Raw genomic sequence first — 20720 nt, 5'->3', positions numbered from 1 at the left:
ATTTTAATAAAGATAATTATTCAAGAATGCCATGGTATCCCAACATAATTGCATTTAGCTTATTTAATATCTTGTATTTTTTATTTTTACTTTTTTTTCTGTTTTGTTCTAGATGGTCCCCGGCCATCACAAAAAGAAATTATATCACTGAGGGCATTTATGCTACTTTTTCTGAAACAGCTGATACTGAAGGTAAAATAATTTTATATAATTTAAAATTATAGTATATTAGGTAGAAAGGAATTTCTGGCATGTTTTAAAATTATTATTGTTAAATTAGTAATAGCTGCCTTTAATTCATGAATTGCTTTCAAAATTCCGCACATCTTAGTATTAACTTTTATTGAACTTAACTAACTTCTGGTTAAATGTTCTCTGAAATCTTCCCTATTAAGGGATGTGACAGAAATGGACAAGGAACATATGAATAGGAATTGAGCCCTTATTCTTATAGTAATTGACCATTATTCTAGAAAATGATCTGTGTGCCAGTTTAAGAAGGCTTACATTATGTATTTTATTGTAGTAGGATTTTTTAAATGTTAAGATGAAACCAAAGTGAAAATAAATACAAATTGTGAGATAGTACACAGAAATTGATACTGTACAGTCTTGCATTTATATTGTTTTAAGGTAAGAGTGATTAGAAAATAGTCATAAGAATACTTAGATGGTCAAAATATGCTAACTTTTTATAGTGAATATAATCAAATACTAATGACTTTTAAAAATTGATATAATTTTCTAAATATTTACTTAATTAACTTGAAATAATACAGTCTATAAATTGTGAAATGTGTGGGGATTTTAATTAAAATATCACTACATTAAACTAACTTATTTTCTTTTAAAATGATTATTTTGACATCTTTTAAATTAAAATTTTAATTTTAGATGTAAAGTAATAAAATATTTTTTAAAAATTAGGATCGAGGGGTCAAGGAAGATGAACTTCAGAGTATATTAAATTACCTACTTACGATGCATGAGGTAGGACATGTTATGGGCCTTTTATTTTAAATATTTAAGCCAATCTTTAGAGTAAAATTTTAAATCAATATTGGTGATTTATGCAGGATGAAAATATTCATGATGTGCTACAGTTACTGGTGGCTTTAATGTCAGAACACCCAGCCTCAATGATACCAGCATTTGATCAAAGAAATGGAATAAGGTATGATTATAATATTAGTATTACTATTAGAATTTAATGGAGCACAGTTGTTCCTCCTAGAATAACTGCTATTCTATGAATATTTGAATAAATATAGCAAAGTCTTGCACATAAGAGAATAAATGGAGAACGCTGCTATTGATCCTCGAATACTCAGGAAACTGATGAAGTGTATAAACAGTAGTCTCAGGAATCAAGAAGAGTAATCAAATTGTTTTTGCTATAGTAAGGACATTACAAATTGTGAATAGAGCATTTTTTTTGTTCAAGAAGACACGAAAAAGCAAGACACGTTTTAACAAAAGAGGATACAATGAAATTTTATGATGTGAGGCCTGAGAGAGATTATAGCCAGATTTGGAAGGTTCATAGAATGGTAATAACTTTAGTGGTTTTTTTTTTTTTTTTAGCTGGTGATGAAAATTAAAGAATTTTGAATAGGGGAAAAGTTGTGCTCAGATTGCTCTTTTGTTAGATTTACAATCACCAGTGTGAAACATGAGTTGAAGGACAAACTGATGTAGCAATATCAGCAGGGAGATTATTTTATTCATCAGTATTAAAGATGATGACTTGAGACAGTGGCAGTGCAATGGAAATAATAGAGATGAAAGGTGTTTTGGAATAAGAGGCCAAAGCCGAAAGAAACTGAAAACCAACTTTTGTTGTGGCAATTGAAAAGTAACTTGGTAGATAGGTGAAAAACAATTTCTTAATTAGTATTTTTATGAACTTAACCCTATAATTAAGCTTTTTAAGGAATTTTTTCTTTTTATTTTTCTAGAGTTTTAATTAGTGGGATGAGCAGGATATCGAGGTTATGCCATGTATACCTCAGTGAATTTCCACAGTTTTATTGTGAAAAAGAGTGTAAAAAAGAGTTTGGAAATAATATATCAGTGACTGTCAAGGGCTTTTTTACGTGCCTTTTTTACTTGGCCATTTATATCAATGAATAACAACTTTCTAGACTTGAAGAACTCCTTTTCAAATTAGAGAAGCAATCACTATCTCTATATGCTATCTCACTTGTGATATCACTATTACTTTTGAGTTTATAATTCATAGGGCTGCCAATCTATTTGAAGAAGATTATACATTTAGCGATTAACAACTGTTATAATTTTTTTTTTCTTTTTCAGACAGAGTCTCCCTCTGTTGCCCAGGCTGGAGTGCAGTGTGCAGTAGCGCAATCTCAGCTCACTGCAAGCTGCACTTCCCGGGTTCACACCATTCTCCTGCCTCAGCCTCCTGATAGCTGGGACTACAGGCACCTGCCACCACGCCCGGCTAATTTTTTGTATTTTGTTTTAGTAGAGACGGGGTTTCACCATTTTAGCCAGGATGGTCTCGATCTCCTGACCTTATGATCTGCCCGCCTTGGCCTCCCAAAGTGCTGGGATTACAGGCGTGAGCCACCGTGCCCAGCCTATAATTTTTTACTCTTGAGTTTGAACTATATGAAACTGTTGATACGTAACTGATTTTACCAAATAATGGCAATTTCATATAGCTCAATCTAATAATGTAGTACAATTACACTCACTCTTCTGAACTTATATTTAGATTGAATAATTAGTGTCCTTGTCCTTAGATTTTGCTTTGTTTATTATATTATCTGATAAATTTAGTGAATCAGTTGAAGATATCCACATTACTCTTGTAGAAGATACCGAACTTAGACTGTCTAATATGATGAAATGCAGAAATATAATTCTATTATTTTGACACATCGGAAATATGATCCTACAATTGAGAGTGCTATTTGGTAAAATCTTTAGGATTTACATGTATTTTAAATGTATGGTAGAAAAGAACTGATTAAGCACAACAGATTAAAAGGCCTTGTGCTCATGGCTGACCATGAGCAGAGCATGTCAGATTGTTACCAGTATGTTAAAAACAGTCACACAGATTAAAAAACGGCCTTTCCTTGACACTTCAGCTTTTCTACTTCAAAAATGTGGAGAAAGCTGGTTCAGAATAGTATAAAAGATGAAAAAAATAGGCTTATTAGATAGAAAATATTGAAAGTGGCTAACGCGTTTATATGTCTGTATTCTAGAAAATAGCCATTAAAGGCTAACAGTTGTATATAAAGTATTTTGGGAGGAAAATTCTGGTCTGTTGTAATTCATACAGTTGAATTCAGTATAACCGTTGAACAAAAAGAATGAACTCAGTTTAATTCTGATGGTATGCTAATTGCGCTTAAGGAAGCCCTTGTAATAACAGAACGCTGAACTAAGCAGCTAAAAATTTGATGTTTTTATATCTGGAAAATTTCAAAGAAAGGAATAGACAACTACCTGTCTTACATAGCTTAGACCATTTGCTTACTGAATATAGCGAGCTTAAGCAGGTGAATTAGGATTATTGTTAATTAGTAATAGTGTATATTACAAGTAAACATTCATTAACAAAGTAAATTTCTTATTCATACTGTATCACATCCCTAGGTATGTAGATGTATGATGGCCCTAGACATTTTCATGTTTCAACATTAATCATAATTTCTCTTGACCCAGGGTGGGGTCTAATACCTTTTTTCCTGCTACTCAAAGTTATTCCTAGACAGTAGAAACTCTGTGAGAACTTCCAATTCTATATTTGAGTGTAGCCACATTTTTAGAGTGTAAGGGTTTTATTTATTTATTTATTTATTAGACAGAGTCTCACTCTGTTGTCTAGGCTGGAGTGCAGTGGTACCATCTCAGCTTACAGCAGCCTCCACCTCCTGGGTTCAAGCAGTTCTCATGCCTTAGCCTCCCAAGTAGCTGGCACTACTTGGCATGTGCCACCACACCCGACTAATTTTTTTTGTATTTTGGTAGAGACGGGGTTTCACCGTGTTGCCCAGGCTGCTCTTGAACTTCTGCGCTCAGGCAGTCTGCCCACCTTGGCCTCCTAAAGTGTTAGGATTACAGGCGTGAGCCACCATGCCTGGCCCAGACTGTGAGCTTTTACTTTGGTTCTCAAGACTATTTTTGCTGTTTAATGTTGCTTCTTATGATTCCTTGAATGTATTTTTTTTTGACTGTCTGACTTTGCTATTCTCAAACTTGTCTTTTTTCATTACTGATCTTGGTTCCTAAAAGTTTTGAAAATGGATTTCAGTGTAAATATATGTACCCATATATATTTATGAATGTGGGATTTGAAAAAAAAATTCTCCAAAGGAAATAATCACTTTTCTCTTAGTTTATTCTTTAATAGATGAAATGTAAAGCATAAAAGAAAAAAAGAGAAAAAGAAGCAGTATCAATAACATGTTTTCTTTTTTAATAGTATAAGCTTTTGGCAAAACTGAAAGTAATGACTTTAGCTTTAAGCTATTTGTTCCCCTTTGTATCACTGAAATTGTGAAAATTATATTGCATCTTTTGCTAGATCCTCTTGTTCAGCTGAGTACTTTACCTCAAAATATGCCATGGCATTTTATTTGTTCAGAAACGTATTTAATAAAATAAAGCACACTATACTGTTACAGCCCCTAAAGAACCTTCTTATATTCTAGAATTAGTTGCCAGTGTATATAGTTGTCATTGTCCCTTCTACTTTATGGAAACAAATTACTTTTTTAATAGAAAGAAATATGGAATAAAATGTCTAAACACTTACAAATATTATAATGAATATGGCCCTACTTTTATATAGTACTTGAAGTAATTGTATAGGTTAGGTTGTATATTAGTGGAGGCTATTTTGCTCCAGGTAACAGAAAACCTCTCAAGCTTTTAAAGTAAAAACTGAATAATATACTTGTTTAAAAAAATCTTACCAAAGGATTGTAAATCATGCTGCTATAAAGACAAATGCACACATATGTTTATTGCGACATTGTTCACAATAGCAAAGACTTGGAACCAAACCAGATGTCCAACAATGACAGACTGGATTAAGAAAATGTGGCACATATACACCATGGAATACTGTACAGCCATAAAAAATGATGAGTTCATGTCCTTTGTAGGGACATGGATGAAGCTGGAAACCATCATTCTCAGCAAACTATCGCAAGGACAAAAAACCAAATACCACGTGTTCTCCCTCATAGGTGGGAATTGAACAATGAGAGCACTTAGACACAGGAAGGGGAACATCACACCCCGGGGCCTGTTGTGGGGTGAGGGGAGGGGGAGGGACAGCATTAGGAGATATACCTAATGCTAAATGATGAGTTAAGGGGTGCAGCACACCAACATGGCACATGTATACATACATAACAAACCCGCACGTTGTGCACATGTACCCTAGAACTTTAAAGTATAAAAAAAAATCTTAGAGTAGGAACCAGGAATTGTAGGGCTATTAGGAAACAAGTTTGCTTTATCTGCTGCTTTCTGTAAGCTGTTTAATCCTTCCTTCTGTATGTTGACTAGCCTTTCTGAACAGAAACAAAACATTGCTGTTCTAGTTTCTGTTTTAAACAGTTTTTCTTTTTTTTTTTTTTTTTTTTTTTTTTGAGACGGAGTATCGCTCTGTCGCCCAGGCTGGAGTGCAGTGGCTCAATCTCGGCTCACTGCAAGCTCCGCCTCCCGGGTTCACGCCATTCTCCTGCCTCAGCCTCTCCGAGTAGCTGGGACTACAGGCGCCCGCCACCACGCCCGGCTAATTTTTTGTATTTTTTAGTAGAGACGGGGTTTCACCGTGGTCTCGATCTCCTGACCTCGTGATCCGCCCGCCTCGGCCTCCCAAAGTGCTGGGATTACAAGCGCGAGCCACCGCGCCCGGCCTGTTTTAAACAGTTTTTCAATTCAAGAGCCCAGCAAAGAGGAGATATTGTTTCTTAGACCTCATTCCAAATTCTCAAAAAGGAGAAATAACTAGGCAGGTGCCTACCTATAATCTAATTAGTTATACCAAGAAAACAGGGTGAGGGTGCAAGTGGCTCACGCCTGTAATTCCAGCACTTTGGGAGGCCGAGGTGGTCGAATCATTTAAACTCAGGAGTTCCAGACTAGCCTGGGCAATGTGGCAAAACCTCACCTCTATATTAAAATTAAGAAAAAAATTTTTAAAAGAGAAAGAAAATAGGGTTGTCAAGTTTAAATGTTGGGGCCAATTCTTAGAAGAGATGTGGCCTAACTAAGCATGTGTTAGTATGTTGGGAGGCAGAGCTTATGAACACCAGTCACATTGTCCTTTGGAGTGTATGGTTGAAGGACATGTTTAAAGAAAAATTATTAAAGCATACTAGTTTTTAATTTTTCCAAAGAATTATAATCCTGAGAAGAAAATCTTCAGAGTTTTGTATTTCACATATGTATAATTTATCTGTAAAGCATATAGTGTGTTTTTGGTTTTAATATTAGTAAGTTTTTAAAAGATAATTTATATATTTTGTAGGGTGATCTACAAATTATTGGCTTCTAAAAGTGAAAGTATTTGGGTTCAAGCTTTGAAGGTTCTGGGATACTTTCTGAAGCATTTAGGTCACAAGTAAGTTGATATTTGTCTTAATACATTCTAGAAATAACTATTGAGATAATGTTTTTATGAGATTTGTATGTAATGTAACATGCAATTTGACTTGAAAAATCTAACAGTGGAAAATAATAGCTTTCTGTGGTAGAAATTGTAAAAATGTTTTATAAAATATATTTTATTAATAGTAGATTATGGAACAAAATTACAATTTAAGTAATTAGTTTATTTCTATATTCTTCCTGAAAAGAAAGCATGATCTATTCTGAAGATGTAATAAAATATTTTGTCAAGATACAATGATGCACATATAGGTATGATTTCAAGGAAAGCTTTCTTGACAAGGAAATACTGTGTATATGTTGAGGTTTTTCTGAGAGTTGATCTTATGCTTACATGCTGAGTCAGTATTTGTTATTAGTTTCTAACAGTAGGGCTTATTGATTAATTTTGTGACTTAAGGATGCTGGAATACCTCATTTCTTTCCCCAAATCCAGAATTTGAATACTTTCTAAGAATACTTTTTGTGTAAGAAACTACTGCTGGCTTAATGATTGCAATTCATACTACACTATCAAGTGTAGGAGTGTTTTAAGAGTTTATTTTCCTTACAAATGAAGCCAAGGAAGTAGTGCAACTATAATTTAAATGTTACTAGATGAGGTTCCTATCAGAACCTCATCGTTGCCTTTGTTTTTTTTTTTGATGCTTACTTAAATTTGCAAAATGCTTATTTGTAATAATCATGAAAACTGCACAAAATTCAGACAAGACATGTCTAACAAGCTGTATAGCCTAGAAGTTTAAATATTTTTAAAATTTTGGTACGAAACAATAATTAAGTAAGGGAGACTAGATATACTATGGATATGGATATAAGGAATAGTTCAAACAAAGCCAGGATTGTAGAAAAGTATATATATATATATATATATATATATGGAACTGTAAGTACACTTGGTGACAGAGTACTGGGAGTGAAGAAGCATATGCCCTTTTTATATTAAGAGATAAAGATCACTTATTTAACTTCAGTTAATTAAAATAAATTGACTGGAGAAAGTTAAAGGATTGTAGCCCAAGATGCAGCCTTCTAAAAATGTCAAGAAAGCACATTAAAAAAATTACAAAGAGATGAAAAAAATAACAAGCAGGCAGTTTCCTGTATAAACATGCTGTTTAAGATATCCTGTTTTCCCCTTTTTTCCTATAAAATGTATAAATGATACAACAAGAAGTAAAAAATGTACTCTTTATCACAAATGTTATCACAAGTAGAAGACAGATGCAAATACATTACGGGTATCAGCTGCTTAAAGTTGCTAAGGTTGGGTAAAAGCTGTTAAGGCTAAAGAGAAGAGAAAATGCAAAGAGAATGGGGAGAGAGTTCACTTATAGCAAATAGGAAGTGTCAGTGAAAGTAGAGTTTCTGAAGATGAGAGGCACACCTTAAATTACAAAAATAGATCATTTGTTTGAAATAATAGATACACATATATCATGCCTGATAGCAGAGTTTTTTTAATCAGATTGGTTTCAGAAAACGAGAAGATATATCACAAAGAATTACACAGATGGGCCGTATTTGTGGCAAGCAGTCTATCTCTGTGGCTATAGAGAAACGAAAGTTTTTGGATTGTGAAAGCAAAAAAGTTGTTACCCTTGTCCCTTCTTTTACACATATGCATGGAAGTGTCCTGCAGACGGATGGTCCACGTAAATTAGACTGCATCAAAAGAAGTGGCACATCATCAGTGCACGTGAATCAGATAAAAAACATGGAAAAAATAAGTTAAAGTAACCAGTACATGAATAGCACTTAGCAGAAAAATATTGCTATGGAATACATAGCATTTTGATTTAAAAATTTACTATCATAAGTTAAAAATAAACAAATGCATGCATACATACATACATACACACATACATAGCTTCTGAGAAAGAAACACTAAACAGAATTTGGAGAAGTAATCCAGCTACTCAGGAGGCTTATGCAAGAGGATTGCTTCAGCCCAGGAGTTTGAGTCCAGCCTGGGCAATGTAGCAAGATCCCTATCTGGAAAAAAAAAGTTGTAAGAAATGTTAACATAGTGATATGGTTTGGTTGTGTCCCCCCGCCTAAAATCTCATCTTGAATTGTAATCCCTACCTGTGAAGGGTGGGACCAGGTAGACATAATTGGATCATGGGGGCAGTTTCCCCCCTGCTGTTCTTGTGATAGTGAGTCCCATGAGATCTGATGGTTTTGTAAGCATTTGGCATTTCCCCTGCTTTCCCTCACTCCATCTTGCTGCCCTGTGAAGAAGGTGCCTGCTTCTCCTTGCCTTCCACCATGATTGTAAGTTTCCTGAGGCCTCCCCAGCAATGCAGAACTGTGAGTCAATTAAACCTCTTTCCTTTATAAATTAGCCAATCTTGGGTATCTTTTCATAGCAGCGTGAGAATGGACTAACACAGATAGCATGGAAGTATTTAATTATGAGCTAATAAAACATTGGACAAATACTGGAAGAAAAGAACTATACAGAAAAAAATAAAATTGGAAATTGCTCAAAGGCAAAACTCTGGCTAGTAGCATAGTGAAACACACAGAAGATAAAACTGAAAAAAAAAGCAAATAATATGAATAGATGAAAATATGAGTTTAGGATTAGAAAGAAAATGAGCAACATGGGAGAAAAACAAATTACCATAATGGCATAAATTGGCCAGGTGTGGTGGTTCACGCCTGTAATCCCAGCACTTCGGGAGGCCCAGGCGGGCAGATCAACGAGGTCAGCAGTTTGAGACCAGCCTGGCCAACATGGTGAAACGCCATCTCTACTAAAAATACAAAAACTAGCCAAGCGTGGTGGCGGGTGCCTATCATCCCAGCTACTCGGGAGGCTGAGGCAGGAGAATTGCTTGAACCGGGGAGGGGGAGGTTGCAGTGAGCTGAGACTGTGCCATTGCATTCCAGAGCCTGGGCAGCAGAGCGAGACTGCATCTCAAAAAAAAAAAAAAAGCCAAAATAATAATAATGGTATAAATGGAGTTCCCAAATAAGAAAAGCAGAACAATGGAACAAAACAAATATTTAAATCTATAAGTCAGTGAAGTCTTGATGTAAGATTTTGCCATTTTTATTTAGAGGACATATTGTGTGCCAGGGAAAACTGACCTAGAATGGTTAGCATCAAAGTGCATTACTGGACTTAAATATAAGAATACTTTGTATAATAGTGCACAAATAAGGAGAAAAATGAGTCTGGCTTTAGACTCTAACATAACCTTCAATACAAAAAACTATAACAATCATAAGATAATTAAATGAAGAAAGTGGGAGCCAAATTATCCTTTAAGCAAAAAGGATGCTGTCAAATATTTTTTAGCCATACAGCAAATTATTTCTGTGACTAAATCTTGAGGAAATTGCTGGGAATAAAGTCCAACCAACTAGGAATGACTGGAGAAACTATTGCTAAGGACAGCTGGTGAGCACTGAATAAATTTAACCATAAAACTAAGACTAAAATAAATGTTCATATTACTGTGACAGACCAGAATTTACTTTTTATATATGCTAATAATGTACAAATGACACAACCGTAATGAATTGGGAGGGGACTGAGAAAAGAAGGAAAGTAGAACAAGTGCAAAGAGTCAGAATTTCGGGCCGGGCGCGGTGGCTCACACTTGTAATCCCAGCACTTTGGGAGGCTGAGGCGGGCGGATCATGAGGTCAGGAGATCGAGACCACGGTGAAACCCCATCTCTACTAAAAATACAAAAAATTAGCCGGGCGTGGTGGCGGGCGCCTGTAGTCCCAGCTACTCGGAGAGGCTGAGGCAGGAGAATGGCATGAACCCGGGAGGCGGAGCTTGCAGTGAGCCGAGATTGCGCCACTGCACTTCAGCCTGGGCGACAGAGCGAGACTCCATCTCAAAAAAAAAAAAAAAAAAAAAAAAAAAGAGTCAGAATTTCCATGTAAGCAGACAGATGAAATATTACAAATATAGGCCTATTGACTAAAATTTGATGATGTAGATGAAAGGAAAAAATTAAGAGTAAATATGCTGACATTTACATTTCTCATAGTAGGGAAATACCCTTATTAAACAGATGGAGGATTACTTATTCTTTCACAGTTGAAAAGATAAGCAGTTCTATAAAATTATAGAGCTTTCAAAATATTTAAGATCTATATGGATAAAACTAAGAACAATATATATAATGGAACTTTGCAAAATCTGTAAAGATCAGTAAGCATAACATATGACATATCTAAGACCAGTCATACTGTAATAAAAAAAAGTAAAAGCTTTTATAAATCACCTATTGTAAGAAAAATATCACAATTGATCACAGTAATGAAACCCAGTTCTATATGCAAGAAACATACCAAAAAACCAAAGTGGTTTTGAAAGGTTGAAAGTAAAGGATGAGTAAAGGTTTATTATATAAGTACAAAGAAAGCAGAAAGTAGGAATCATGATCTTAATATTGGACAAATTAGAATACAAGCCAAAAAGCAATAACCATTAGATAAAGAATTCTTTATAATGATAAAATAGAAACATTCATAAACTAGAAATTACAGGAGAAACAGACAGTCACTTAAAGTTTAAAACTTCAAAACAAACTTTAATTCACCTATTTCAGTCCAGAAAAAGCCAAGAAGTATCTGAAATGGTGGGATAAATCTTTTTGACCTTAAACTTGTGGGTCGGTGTGTAGGAAGATTGGAGTGCTATCATGCTAGCTCCAGGGGCTCATGGTGCAGGACTTATAGCTTGCTAAATTTTATACTACAAATCAGTAAGTTTAAAGGGTGCTCTGCCTGACACTACCTGCGGGGATCTCATCATTTAAAATTCACAGCCATGAGATATGACCTTGACTCTGTGGATAGTGAAAAATAGCAACTCATCTAAAGGGGCCTACTAGCCAGAGGCAGGATGAGAGAATCATCAAACTATGTACCCAGTGAAGTAAAACTATGGTGGAGGCTGTTGTGGAACATATGAATTTCTTTTATTATTATTATTATTATAGCTGTGCTTCCCATAGGTGGGAATTGAACAGTGAGAACACGTGGACACAGGAAGGGGAACATCACACACCGGCGCCTGTTGTGGGGTGGGGGGAGGGGGGAGAGACAGCATTAGGAGATACACTTAATGTTAAATGACGAGTTAATGGGTGCAGCACACCAACATGGCACATGTATACGTATGTAACAAACCTGCGTGTTGTCCACATGTACCCTAAAACTTAAAGTATAATAAAAAAAAAGAGTTCTTAGAAGAGAAGAGTGATGGGTGTAAAAACTAGATATCCTGAAACACTTTGATCTACTAAAAACTTAGAAATGTTAGATCAAAATATGTCAAAAATCCTATTAAATATATAGGTGTGCACACAAAAGTAAGGGAAATTCTCACATGCCAGAAATGAAAATCAAGCATACTAAAAGAAACAAGACTTTAAAAACAAGGTAATTTAAAAATAAACCATGTAATTAAAAAAACCCTAAGTAACTTGTGAAAATGAAAAGGTAGTAATTACAATGAACACCTATATGGAAACATTAAACAGATTAGACAAAGCTTCAGAAAGAATTGGTGAACTGAGAGATAGAACTGAAGAAATTACCTAGAAATCAACACCAATAAACAAGATTACAACCATAACATTAAGAGAGATGGAGAAAAAAGGAAAGGTTTCAAATATGGCTAATAAGAGTTACAGAAAAGGGGATGAGAGAATGAGGAAGAGGCAATATTTAAAGTAAATTACTAAAGCTTTACAAAATTGATGAAAGAGCTGATTTCTCAGACTTTGGAAGTAAAATGAATTCTAATCAGAGAAAATTAGCATGAAATCTTACCACAAACTGAAACTCCAGAACCCAACAAGGACAAGGAGAACAACAAAGGGAAATTAGCCATATAATATTAAAAGAAATATAATATTTTAGTAAAGAAAACAATATAGTACATATTCGTGAATAAACCAAGTGCAGTCCATAGATTGACCCAAATACTAATAAAGATGCCATCTCTGATGAATAGAATGATGATACTTCTAAAAAATGCTGTCTGTTAAAGGAATGGAACAAATGATATATTTTTATTTGCATTTAAAAAGTTAATAGGGATTTATAACAAATATACCACTCTGGTGAGGGATGTTGACAGTGGGGAAAGCTGCATATATGTAGGGGTAGGGACATATGGGACTCCCTACATTCTGCTCAATTTTACTGAGAACCTAAAACTGCTCTAAAAATAAAGTGCATTTAAAAGAGAAGGGTAAAGTGGTAGGGAAAGGAGAAATCATAAAGTGTTCACTTGTATGGGGGAACTGTGAGTGATGTGGAAATGTAAGGGATGAGTTGGGTGTAAAATCTCTATGTATCTTTTTATGTCATATATTTTTAACTAGGTAAATGTATTGCTTATTCTAAAAGTTAAATGATAAAAGCTGTTACTGCATTATTTAAATATATAAAAATAAACTTTAAGGCAAAAAAATTAATGAGGATGAAGGGGGCCACCATATTATGAAAAAGGTGTAATTCACTAGGAATGTTAAACAGTTTCAAATGCATATACACTTAGTGTAGGTGAGTCATAGAAATCTATTATTGACTAAATTTGGAAGAGTATCTTACAAATTTTAACATATTTTTCTCCTTAAAAGATCAATTACAAAAAATCTCAAAAGTATAATTTGAAAAAAATCCATTGGCTTGAGTGTCATACACATTCTTTTCAAGCACACAAAACTATAGAAATGGTTTAAGTGAGGCCATAAAGTAGGCTCAATAAATTTAAATAAATTGTCATACAGATGACTTTCTCTGCAAACAGTGCAATTAAACAAGAAATCAATGACAAAAATTAAACTTAGAAAATAGAAATATATATATCTTCTAAATAACTATAACAAGAAGTTATTCATTATGCAAATTATAAAATGCAGTAAAAAATATTTAAAATTATGTATATTTACACTTGTGAGATTTGGTCTAAATGATACTAGAGAAAATTCATAGTTGTAAATATTTATATTAAAAGCAGAAAGGTACTTAGGTTTTCATTTTTCTAGGTTCTCAGTTATGCTTACCTCATTAATTGTCAGCCTAAGAAGGCAAAATAAATAATAAAGGGCAGAAGTGAATGAAACAGAAAGCAAGACTATTAAACAGAGTAACGGCAAGGCCAAAAAGCCGTATTATTCACTTATAAAATACTTTTCTGTGACTAGCCAAAGAAGGAATCGGCCACTATTTCACCTAATAAAATTAGTACAACCTTGATACCAAAATTAGATATGGATTATCCAATTATAAGGGAAATTTATGGTCAATCTCCCCTATGAACATGAGTCTATCAGTTACTTTTTTAAAAGTATACAGCATAACCAAATTGAGGGTAGTCATAGAATGTAAAGGTGGTTTAACATCAGGACAACATTTCATCTGTTTATTAACAAAGGAGAATAGCTATATAATTATGATGTGTGCAAAAAATTTTTATAAAATTCGGTATCATTTGTCATAAAAATTTTTAGCAAACCACAAATAGAAAATAATTTATTAAATCTGTAACATATGTCTACTGAAAACTTTCCACAGTCCTATTTAGTAATGAAATGTTAGAAGCATCCCCTTTGAAAAACTAACAATTAACAAAAGCCTGTTTTCACCACCCCTGTTCGACATCCTATTGGGTAATATTTTGGCATTTATAAAACACTCCACTTAAAGCTAGCAAAATTGTTTTCAAGTACATATGCAGCATTCTCCAAAATGTATTATGAGTTGGGCTGTAAAATATAAAAGAAGTCTCAGTAAATTTAAAAACTAATAAATCAAACAGAGTATATTACCTGACCACACAGAATTAAATTTGAATGAAAGAGGTTTGAGAAATTGCAAGGTATTTGGAAGTAAAGAACAGAACTAATCCCTGAGTCAAAAAAGAAATCATAAAGAGCATTAGACGTGAGTTTGAACGAAAACAAAACCACAGCATAGACTACTTACTGAATGCTTATGCATTGCTGATGGAATGTAAAATCCTGCAGCCATGTTCCAAAAGGATTTCCTAATTTCTTAAAAAGTATTACCATACTTAGGAATGTATCCAAAAGAAGTGATGACATGTTCATAGCCAGACCTCGCGTGAATGTTCTTAGTACTATTATTACTATTATTATTATTTTGAGATGGAGTCTCACTCTGTTACCCAGGCTGGAGTATAGTGGCACGATCTCCACTCACTGAAACCTGTGCTTCCCATGTTCAAGCGATTCTTCTGCCTAAGCCTCCCATGTAGCCGGGACTACAGGTGCGTGCCACCATGTCCAGCTAATTTTTTTGTATATTTAGTGGAGATGGGGTTTCACTAGGTTGGTCAGGCTGGTCTCAAACTCCTGACCTCAGATGATCTGCCCACCTCAGCCTCCCAAAGTGCTGAGATTACAGGCATGAGCCACTGTGCCCAGCCAGTACTATTATTAATAGTAGGTCCAAACTAGAAACAATCCAAAAGTCAGTCAGCTGATGAATGGACAAACAACATGTTTTATGTCCATGCAATGGAATGTTATTGTGCAATTAAAAGGGAACAAACTACTGATGCGTACTATGACATAATGAGTCCTAAAACTATTATGCTAAGTGAAAGAAGCCAGATGCAAAAACTATATACTATATGCTTCTGTTTATATTAAATGTCCAGAATGCAAATAAGTGGTTAAATGGGGCTAGCAATGGGAGTGGGAATTAACTGCCAGTGGGCACAGGGAACTGTTTAGGATGATAAAAATGACCTATAACTGTATTGTAATGATAGTGGCATGACTCTATATAATTTTTTAAATGAATTGTTCATTTGCAAAGTGTGTGAATTTTGTGGTATGTGTATTATGCTTCAGTAAAGCTAGTAAAAATGTGAAAAACAAAATTTAAAACTCTTTGAAAGTGCAGGATAATAGTATTATCACCTTGAATTAAGGAAGGATTTCTAAAACAATAAATACACATAAATCATACAGCAAAAAGATAAATTTGATCATTAGAATAAAAAGTACTTTAAAAGATACCATAAAAAGTGAAAAGACAAGGCACAAAGTGAAAGAAGATATTTGCAGTTTATCTAGGATACAGTGGATTTGTATCCTAAACATATGAAAAAAATGGTGCAAATAAATTAGAAAAAGAAAATCTGTTGGGATCATGAAGAATATAAACAGACAATTCACTGAAGAGGAAACTTGAGTTAGCAGTAAACATATGGGTAATGTACTCAACTTCAGTAGTAATCAAGAAAGTGCAAATAAAACATGCATTTAATGCTCATGAGGATGGTAAATTTTAAAACTGTTGACAGTATCAAGTGTTAACAAAGGATGTACATCAGTGGTAACTCTCCAATCACTGGTGGAATTATATACTGGTACAATCACATTGAAGAACAATTTACAATTTTTGAAAAGGATAACGATACTTATACTCTGTGACTAAGGAACTCTCCCCTTGACATAGAGAAAGTCTCGTGTGTGAACAGTGTTCAATATAACATTGTTAATATTAAAAGCTGGAAACAACATAGAACAGGAGAACCGATAAATAAACTAAGGTATATTCATACAGTTGGATATATTCAGAACTGAAAATGAATGATGTAAAGTTACCTTCCACAAATCAAATATAAAGCAATAAAGCAAGTTGCAGAAGGATACATAATAATGATGCAATTTATTTCAATTTCAAAAATATGTGAAGACAAAATTATAAATTGTGTATGAATAGATATTCATCTAATTAAAAGTATAAAGACGTACATGGGAATAAAAAACAAAATTTATGATTATTGATTATCCCAAAGTAGAGTGTGAAGAATGGGATGATGGACAGGTATCCAGAAATACTTACTAAGTTGGTTGGTGGCTACATGAATATTTATTATGTTTTTAAAAAAACTGAGTAAAGAAACGTATAGCAAACAAAAGAAAAGCAGAAATTTGTTGACACTATAAAAATCAGATGGGATTTGAAAGCCCAAAAGACAATGAATTGAACCTGAGGTTAAAAGTTCAAAAGAGAATGTGGAAGGACATTCTGTATTTTGAAAGGAACAATTTAAGTAGATGGTGTTAAATTCATAAACCTGAAAACATCGAATAGTGATGTCAAAAATATAAAGCAAAATTCATTTGAGATGCAAAAGAACTTGATAAAATATAATAATGGTAGAGATGACATATCTCTCTCAGAATGGGACCAATTGATAATACATACAGATATAGGGAAATTGAGTAATAGATTCATAAAACTTGGCTCAATAGATATATGTTCAATCTTACATATCTTGAGGATTACTTCATGGCTAAAGAAGATGTACAAAAAAAAAAAAAAAAGGGGGGTCATGTCTTGGGCCATCAAATGAACAAAGCAGACAGAGTAGACATTTTATTGGACACTACTTCCTGACCATAATGTGATAAAATTGGAAATAAAGAAATTATGCAAAAATATCTTACCTACTTAGAAATTAAGAAGCACTGTGAAGATATCCTTTAGAGAATAGAAGAAAATAAAAGAAAAATTGGAAATTATCTAAAATTTTCTGTACTTCATAGCAAAAACTCATCAGAAATAAATACCTCCAATATTGAAAAATAAAGATTAAAGGTTAGAGGAACTTTGTACTTATATTACAACATTAATTAAAGTATAACAAAGTAAAGTAGGAAGTACAAATTAGTAAGGGTGGAGGCTAACATGAAGAAACTAGAAAAATAAAAACTGTTGAACTGTTGAAAGGATCACTAACTACAAAGCTGATGCTTTTAAGGAACCAACAAAATGAATCAAACTTTCCCATACCTCATTGAGATAAAATAGAGAGAAGCTTTTGAATAAGGAAAGCCTTTTTAAATTATAGGATAGATTATAATAATTATAAGAAAAATATAGTACATTATGATGACATATAAGAGGTCCACTTCTAATTCTTGGTAATATCATTTTCTAGATATTTTATGTGTTTATTTATTCGGTTTTTCACACATATACATAGTACTTTTCCATCAATTGAAAAATGGGAAGGGTAATATCAAGTCATTAATAAATAAGATAAAACTACAGGAGCACAAAACATGCCCTGTTTTGCTTCACTAGTAATCACCAACAAACCTATCCTCTGCTCCCTTAATGCAGAACTGTGTTTTGATATAGTTTCCGTGTAAACATTGGTGCATATAGCATTGAGTTCCTATACCTTATCCTCCATTCTAGCCTCAAAATAAAATGCTGGGGAGATGTAGGTTAAAATCTGAAATAATATTACAACTGTCCTGACAGATTGAAGAAGATCAGAAAGTATAATAATATCTACTAGTTGAGTAACTAATGCTTCTTACTACAGAATAATATATACAATGATAGCCAAAGGAAATTGGAAATGTAAATACAATTATAAATTGCTTCCTGAAAACCATTAAAAAATTAAAAATGCAGTAAATGGAGAGCTATGCTGTGTACATTAATGGAAAGACTCAATTATATAAAGATAGAATTGTAATAAATCAATTTGTAAATATAATGTCATTCTGGTAAAAAAATAATTTTTATTTAAAGGTTAAAAAAACTCTTCAAAAGCTACCTCAGATGAACAAATGAGTAAAAATGTCAATAGAAGTTTGAAGAATAAGAATAATGAGTATTTATTGTAATAAGTCTAGTAGACTTTACATCAAGGAATAAACTTAAAGAAGGGGTGTAGAATAGAAAGCACAGAAACACATCCTGATATACATGTATATCTATATCTATATATATATATGTTTAGATACTAGAAACATAATTAAAATGTGCATTATTCAATAACTGGCAGTGGGAAATTATTTAATTTCTGGATTGAAGATGGAGAAGAAGCCTTCAAACCATATCATCACACCCAGACCCTCCCCTGCCCAAAAAAAAACCCAAAACCACAAACATTTTACAAAGAATAAACATTTGGAATTGTGGACTTCCAGATCAAGTTGATAAAGAGAGATGAAAGAATTTCCCTTGTCCAAGCCTAATGAAATAAACATTATATAGTAAAATAGAGACTCTCTCCCTCCAAAATAGCAAATTCAAATGTAACCAGACAAGGAAAGCAGCATCACATAAAGCTATGCATTCAAAATATTGACAGCTAAAAAGAAGAACCCAGAGATTCTGGAGTGACTTCGTAAGTATCCTTCCCTCATTTCTATCCCTGCAAAGCCAACAGAATTCCTAGATTTCTCCCTTAATAATCCCCACATTAGAGTGATAGGAATTGATTAGGTATGCCTGGTTTTTCTTCTTTAGGACTTTTGGTGAGTGAAAACAGTTCTTTTTTGAAACAAGGAGAATGAACTGAGATTGATGTTCTGTGATGAAAGTGGGATTCCAAGTTTTTGTATTAATATGTCGCACTGAGGGATCAAGTCAATGCCTGAAACAATTTCCTTTTGGAAATGAGATATAGTCCCTTAAGTAATGTATAGAAAAAGCACACCATCTTCTAGGAAAATTTGACAGAGAATGATAACACCAACACATATAGTATTTAAATAAAAGTTTAGTGATAAAAAAAAAAAGAGTTCCTAAAAAGAAAATGAAAAAACTAGGCAAAAAGAAGTACTTTCAAATGGTTAAACATTTGGCTGGCCTCAGACTTCTCCCAGTTGAATTCAGTGCCAAAAGAAATAATGCAATGTCTGCAAGCTCTGAAAGAAGGTGTGACCTGAGAATATTATATCCTGCCAGATTGTCAAGTATGTAGACATCAGGTCAGAATTCAGAAGACAGACTTCTTCATCTCCTCTTGAATGGCATCCCCAGTCAATTGAGAGCTGAGTCAAAAGAAAAACCACAAATGGTAAAGACAAGGTCAAGGAAGTGAATTCATTTGAAGTAGACAAAGACCCAACAATTCATACATAACAGCAGTGTTACGATGAAAATAATTTAAGTGTTTTAAACCTTGATGTTCAAATAGCAATATAGCTCACAAAAATTAGATGACATAAAGTGTGAGGATGGTAATTATCTGTCTTTAATATAAAAGTAAATTGATATAGAAATTTTATTTCTAAAATTGAAATGTTTAGTTAATTATGTAACACTTTGTTGTTTTATTCATAATTATTTTTTAAGCCTCATAGAGATTTTTAATTTTAAAAAAGCCCTTTGGCCGGGCACAGTGGCTCACGCCTGCAATCCCAGCACTTTGGGAGGCCGAGATGGGTGGATCACGAGGTCAGGAGATCGAGACCATCCTGGCTAACATGGTGAAACCCCGTCTCTACTAAAAATACAAAAAATTAGCTGGGTGTGGTGGCGGGCTCCTGTAGTCCCAGCTACTGGGGAGACTGAGGCAGGAGACTGGCGTGAACCCGGGAGGCGGAGCTTGCAGTGAGCCAAGATCATGCCACTGCACTCAGCCTGGGCGACTGAGCAACACTCAGTCTCCAAAAAAAAAAGCCCTTCATGTGGTAAAGAAAGTCATCTGAAGTTTTAAAAAATTTTTTATTGTTTCATCTCCTTTTATTTCTTTTCTGTTAAATGTGAGTAAAATTATATTTGATGCTTATTTAAAATAAAATTTAGTATGAGTTTCTTCTATCCTTCTTTATTCCCTCTTCCTTCCCTTCTCCTTTCTTGCCTTCTCTTACTCTCCATAAAAAGATGTCTAATGTTTATTGTTATTTATTGTGTTACTTTTGGGTAGTAGAATTTTAAGCCTTGTACTTTCTATTTCCATACAGTTTATGAATTTCTATGTTGTATATGATTTAACACAACCAATTAAATAATTATGAAAAATGAGTTAAAATAAAAATCATTTTAAAATGCTGTAGTAGAAAGAATGAGTATTAAGTATAAATGAAGAAATGACAGGATCAAAACTTGATAGATTTTATTCAAGAAAATTTAAAAAACCTTTGATGCCACAAAAATCCCTTGAAATTCAGAAAGTGGAAAATATTTGTCAATGAGTTGACAAAGGAATAATTTTCCTGATATTATTAGGGATCTTAGTAGAAAAAAGATGAACACACAGAAGAAAAAAATGGGTCACAGGACAG

At 33.6% G+C, this 20720-nt stretch overlaps 1 protein-coding gene across 3 annotated transcripts in view; it reads left to right on the top strand.

The window, feature by feature from the left end:
* NBEA (neurobeachin) overlaps nt 1-20720 on the top strand; it is a 723704-nt gene that overhangs the window by 182967 nt on the left and 520017 nt on the right. For all 3 annotated transcript variants that reach the window (XM_030818536.1, XM_030818537.1, XM_030818535.1), the window contains 4 exons: nt 113-192; nt 928-990; nt 1077-1174; nt 6524-6616. In XM_030818536.1, the coding sequence (XP_030674396.1) occupies nt 113-192; nt 928-990; nt 1077-1174; nt 6524-6616 (334 nt within the window). The remainder of the gene's footprint in view (nt 1-112; nt 193-927; nt 991-1076; nt 1175-6523; nt 6617-20720) is intronic.

This window comes from Nomascus leucogenys, chromosome 9, assembly GCF_006542625.1.
Source record: "Nomascus leucogenys isolate Asia chromosome 9, Asia_NLE_v1, whole genome shotgun sequence".
NCBI lineage: Eukaryota > Metazoa > Chordata > Mammalia > Primates > Hylobatidae > Nomascus > Nomascus leucogenys.
This window is presented reverse-complemented; position numbering and strand designations above follow the sequence as displayed.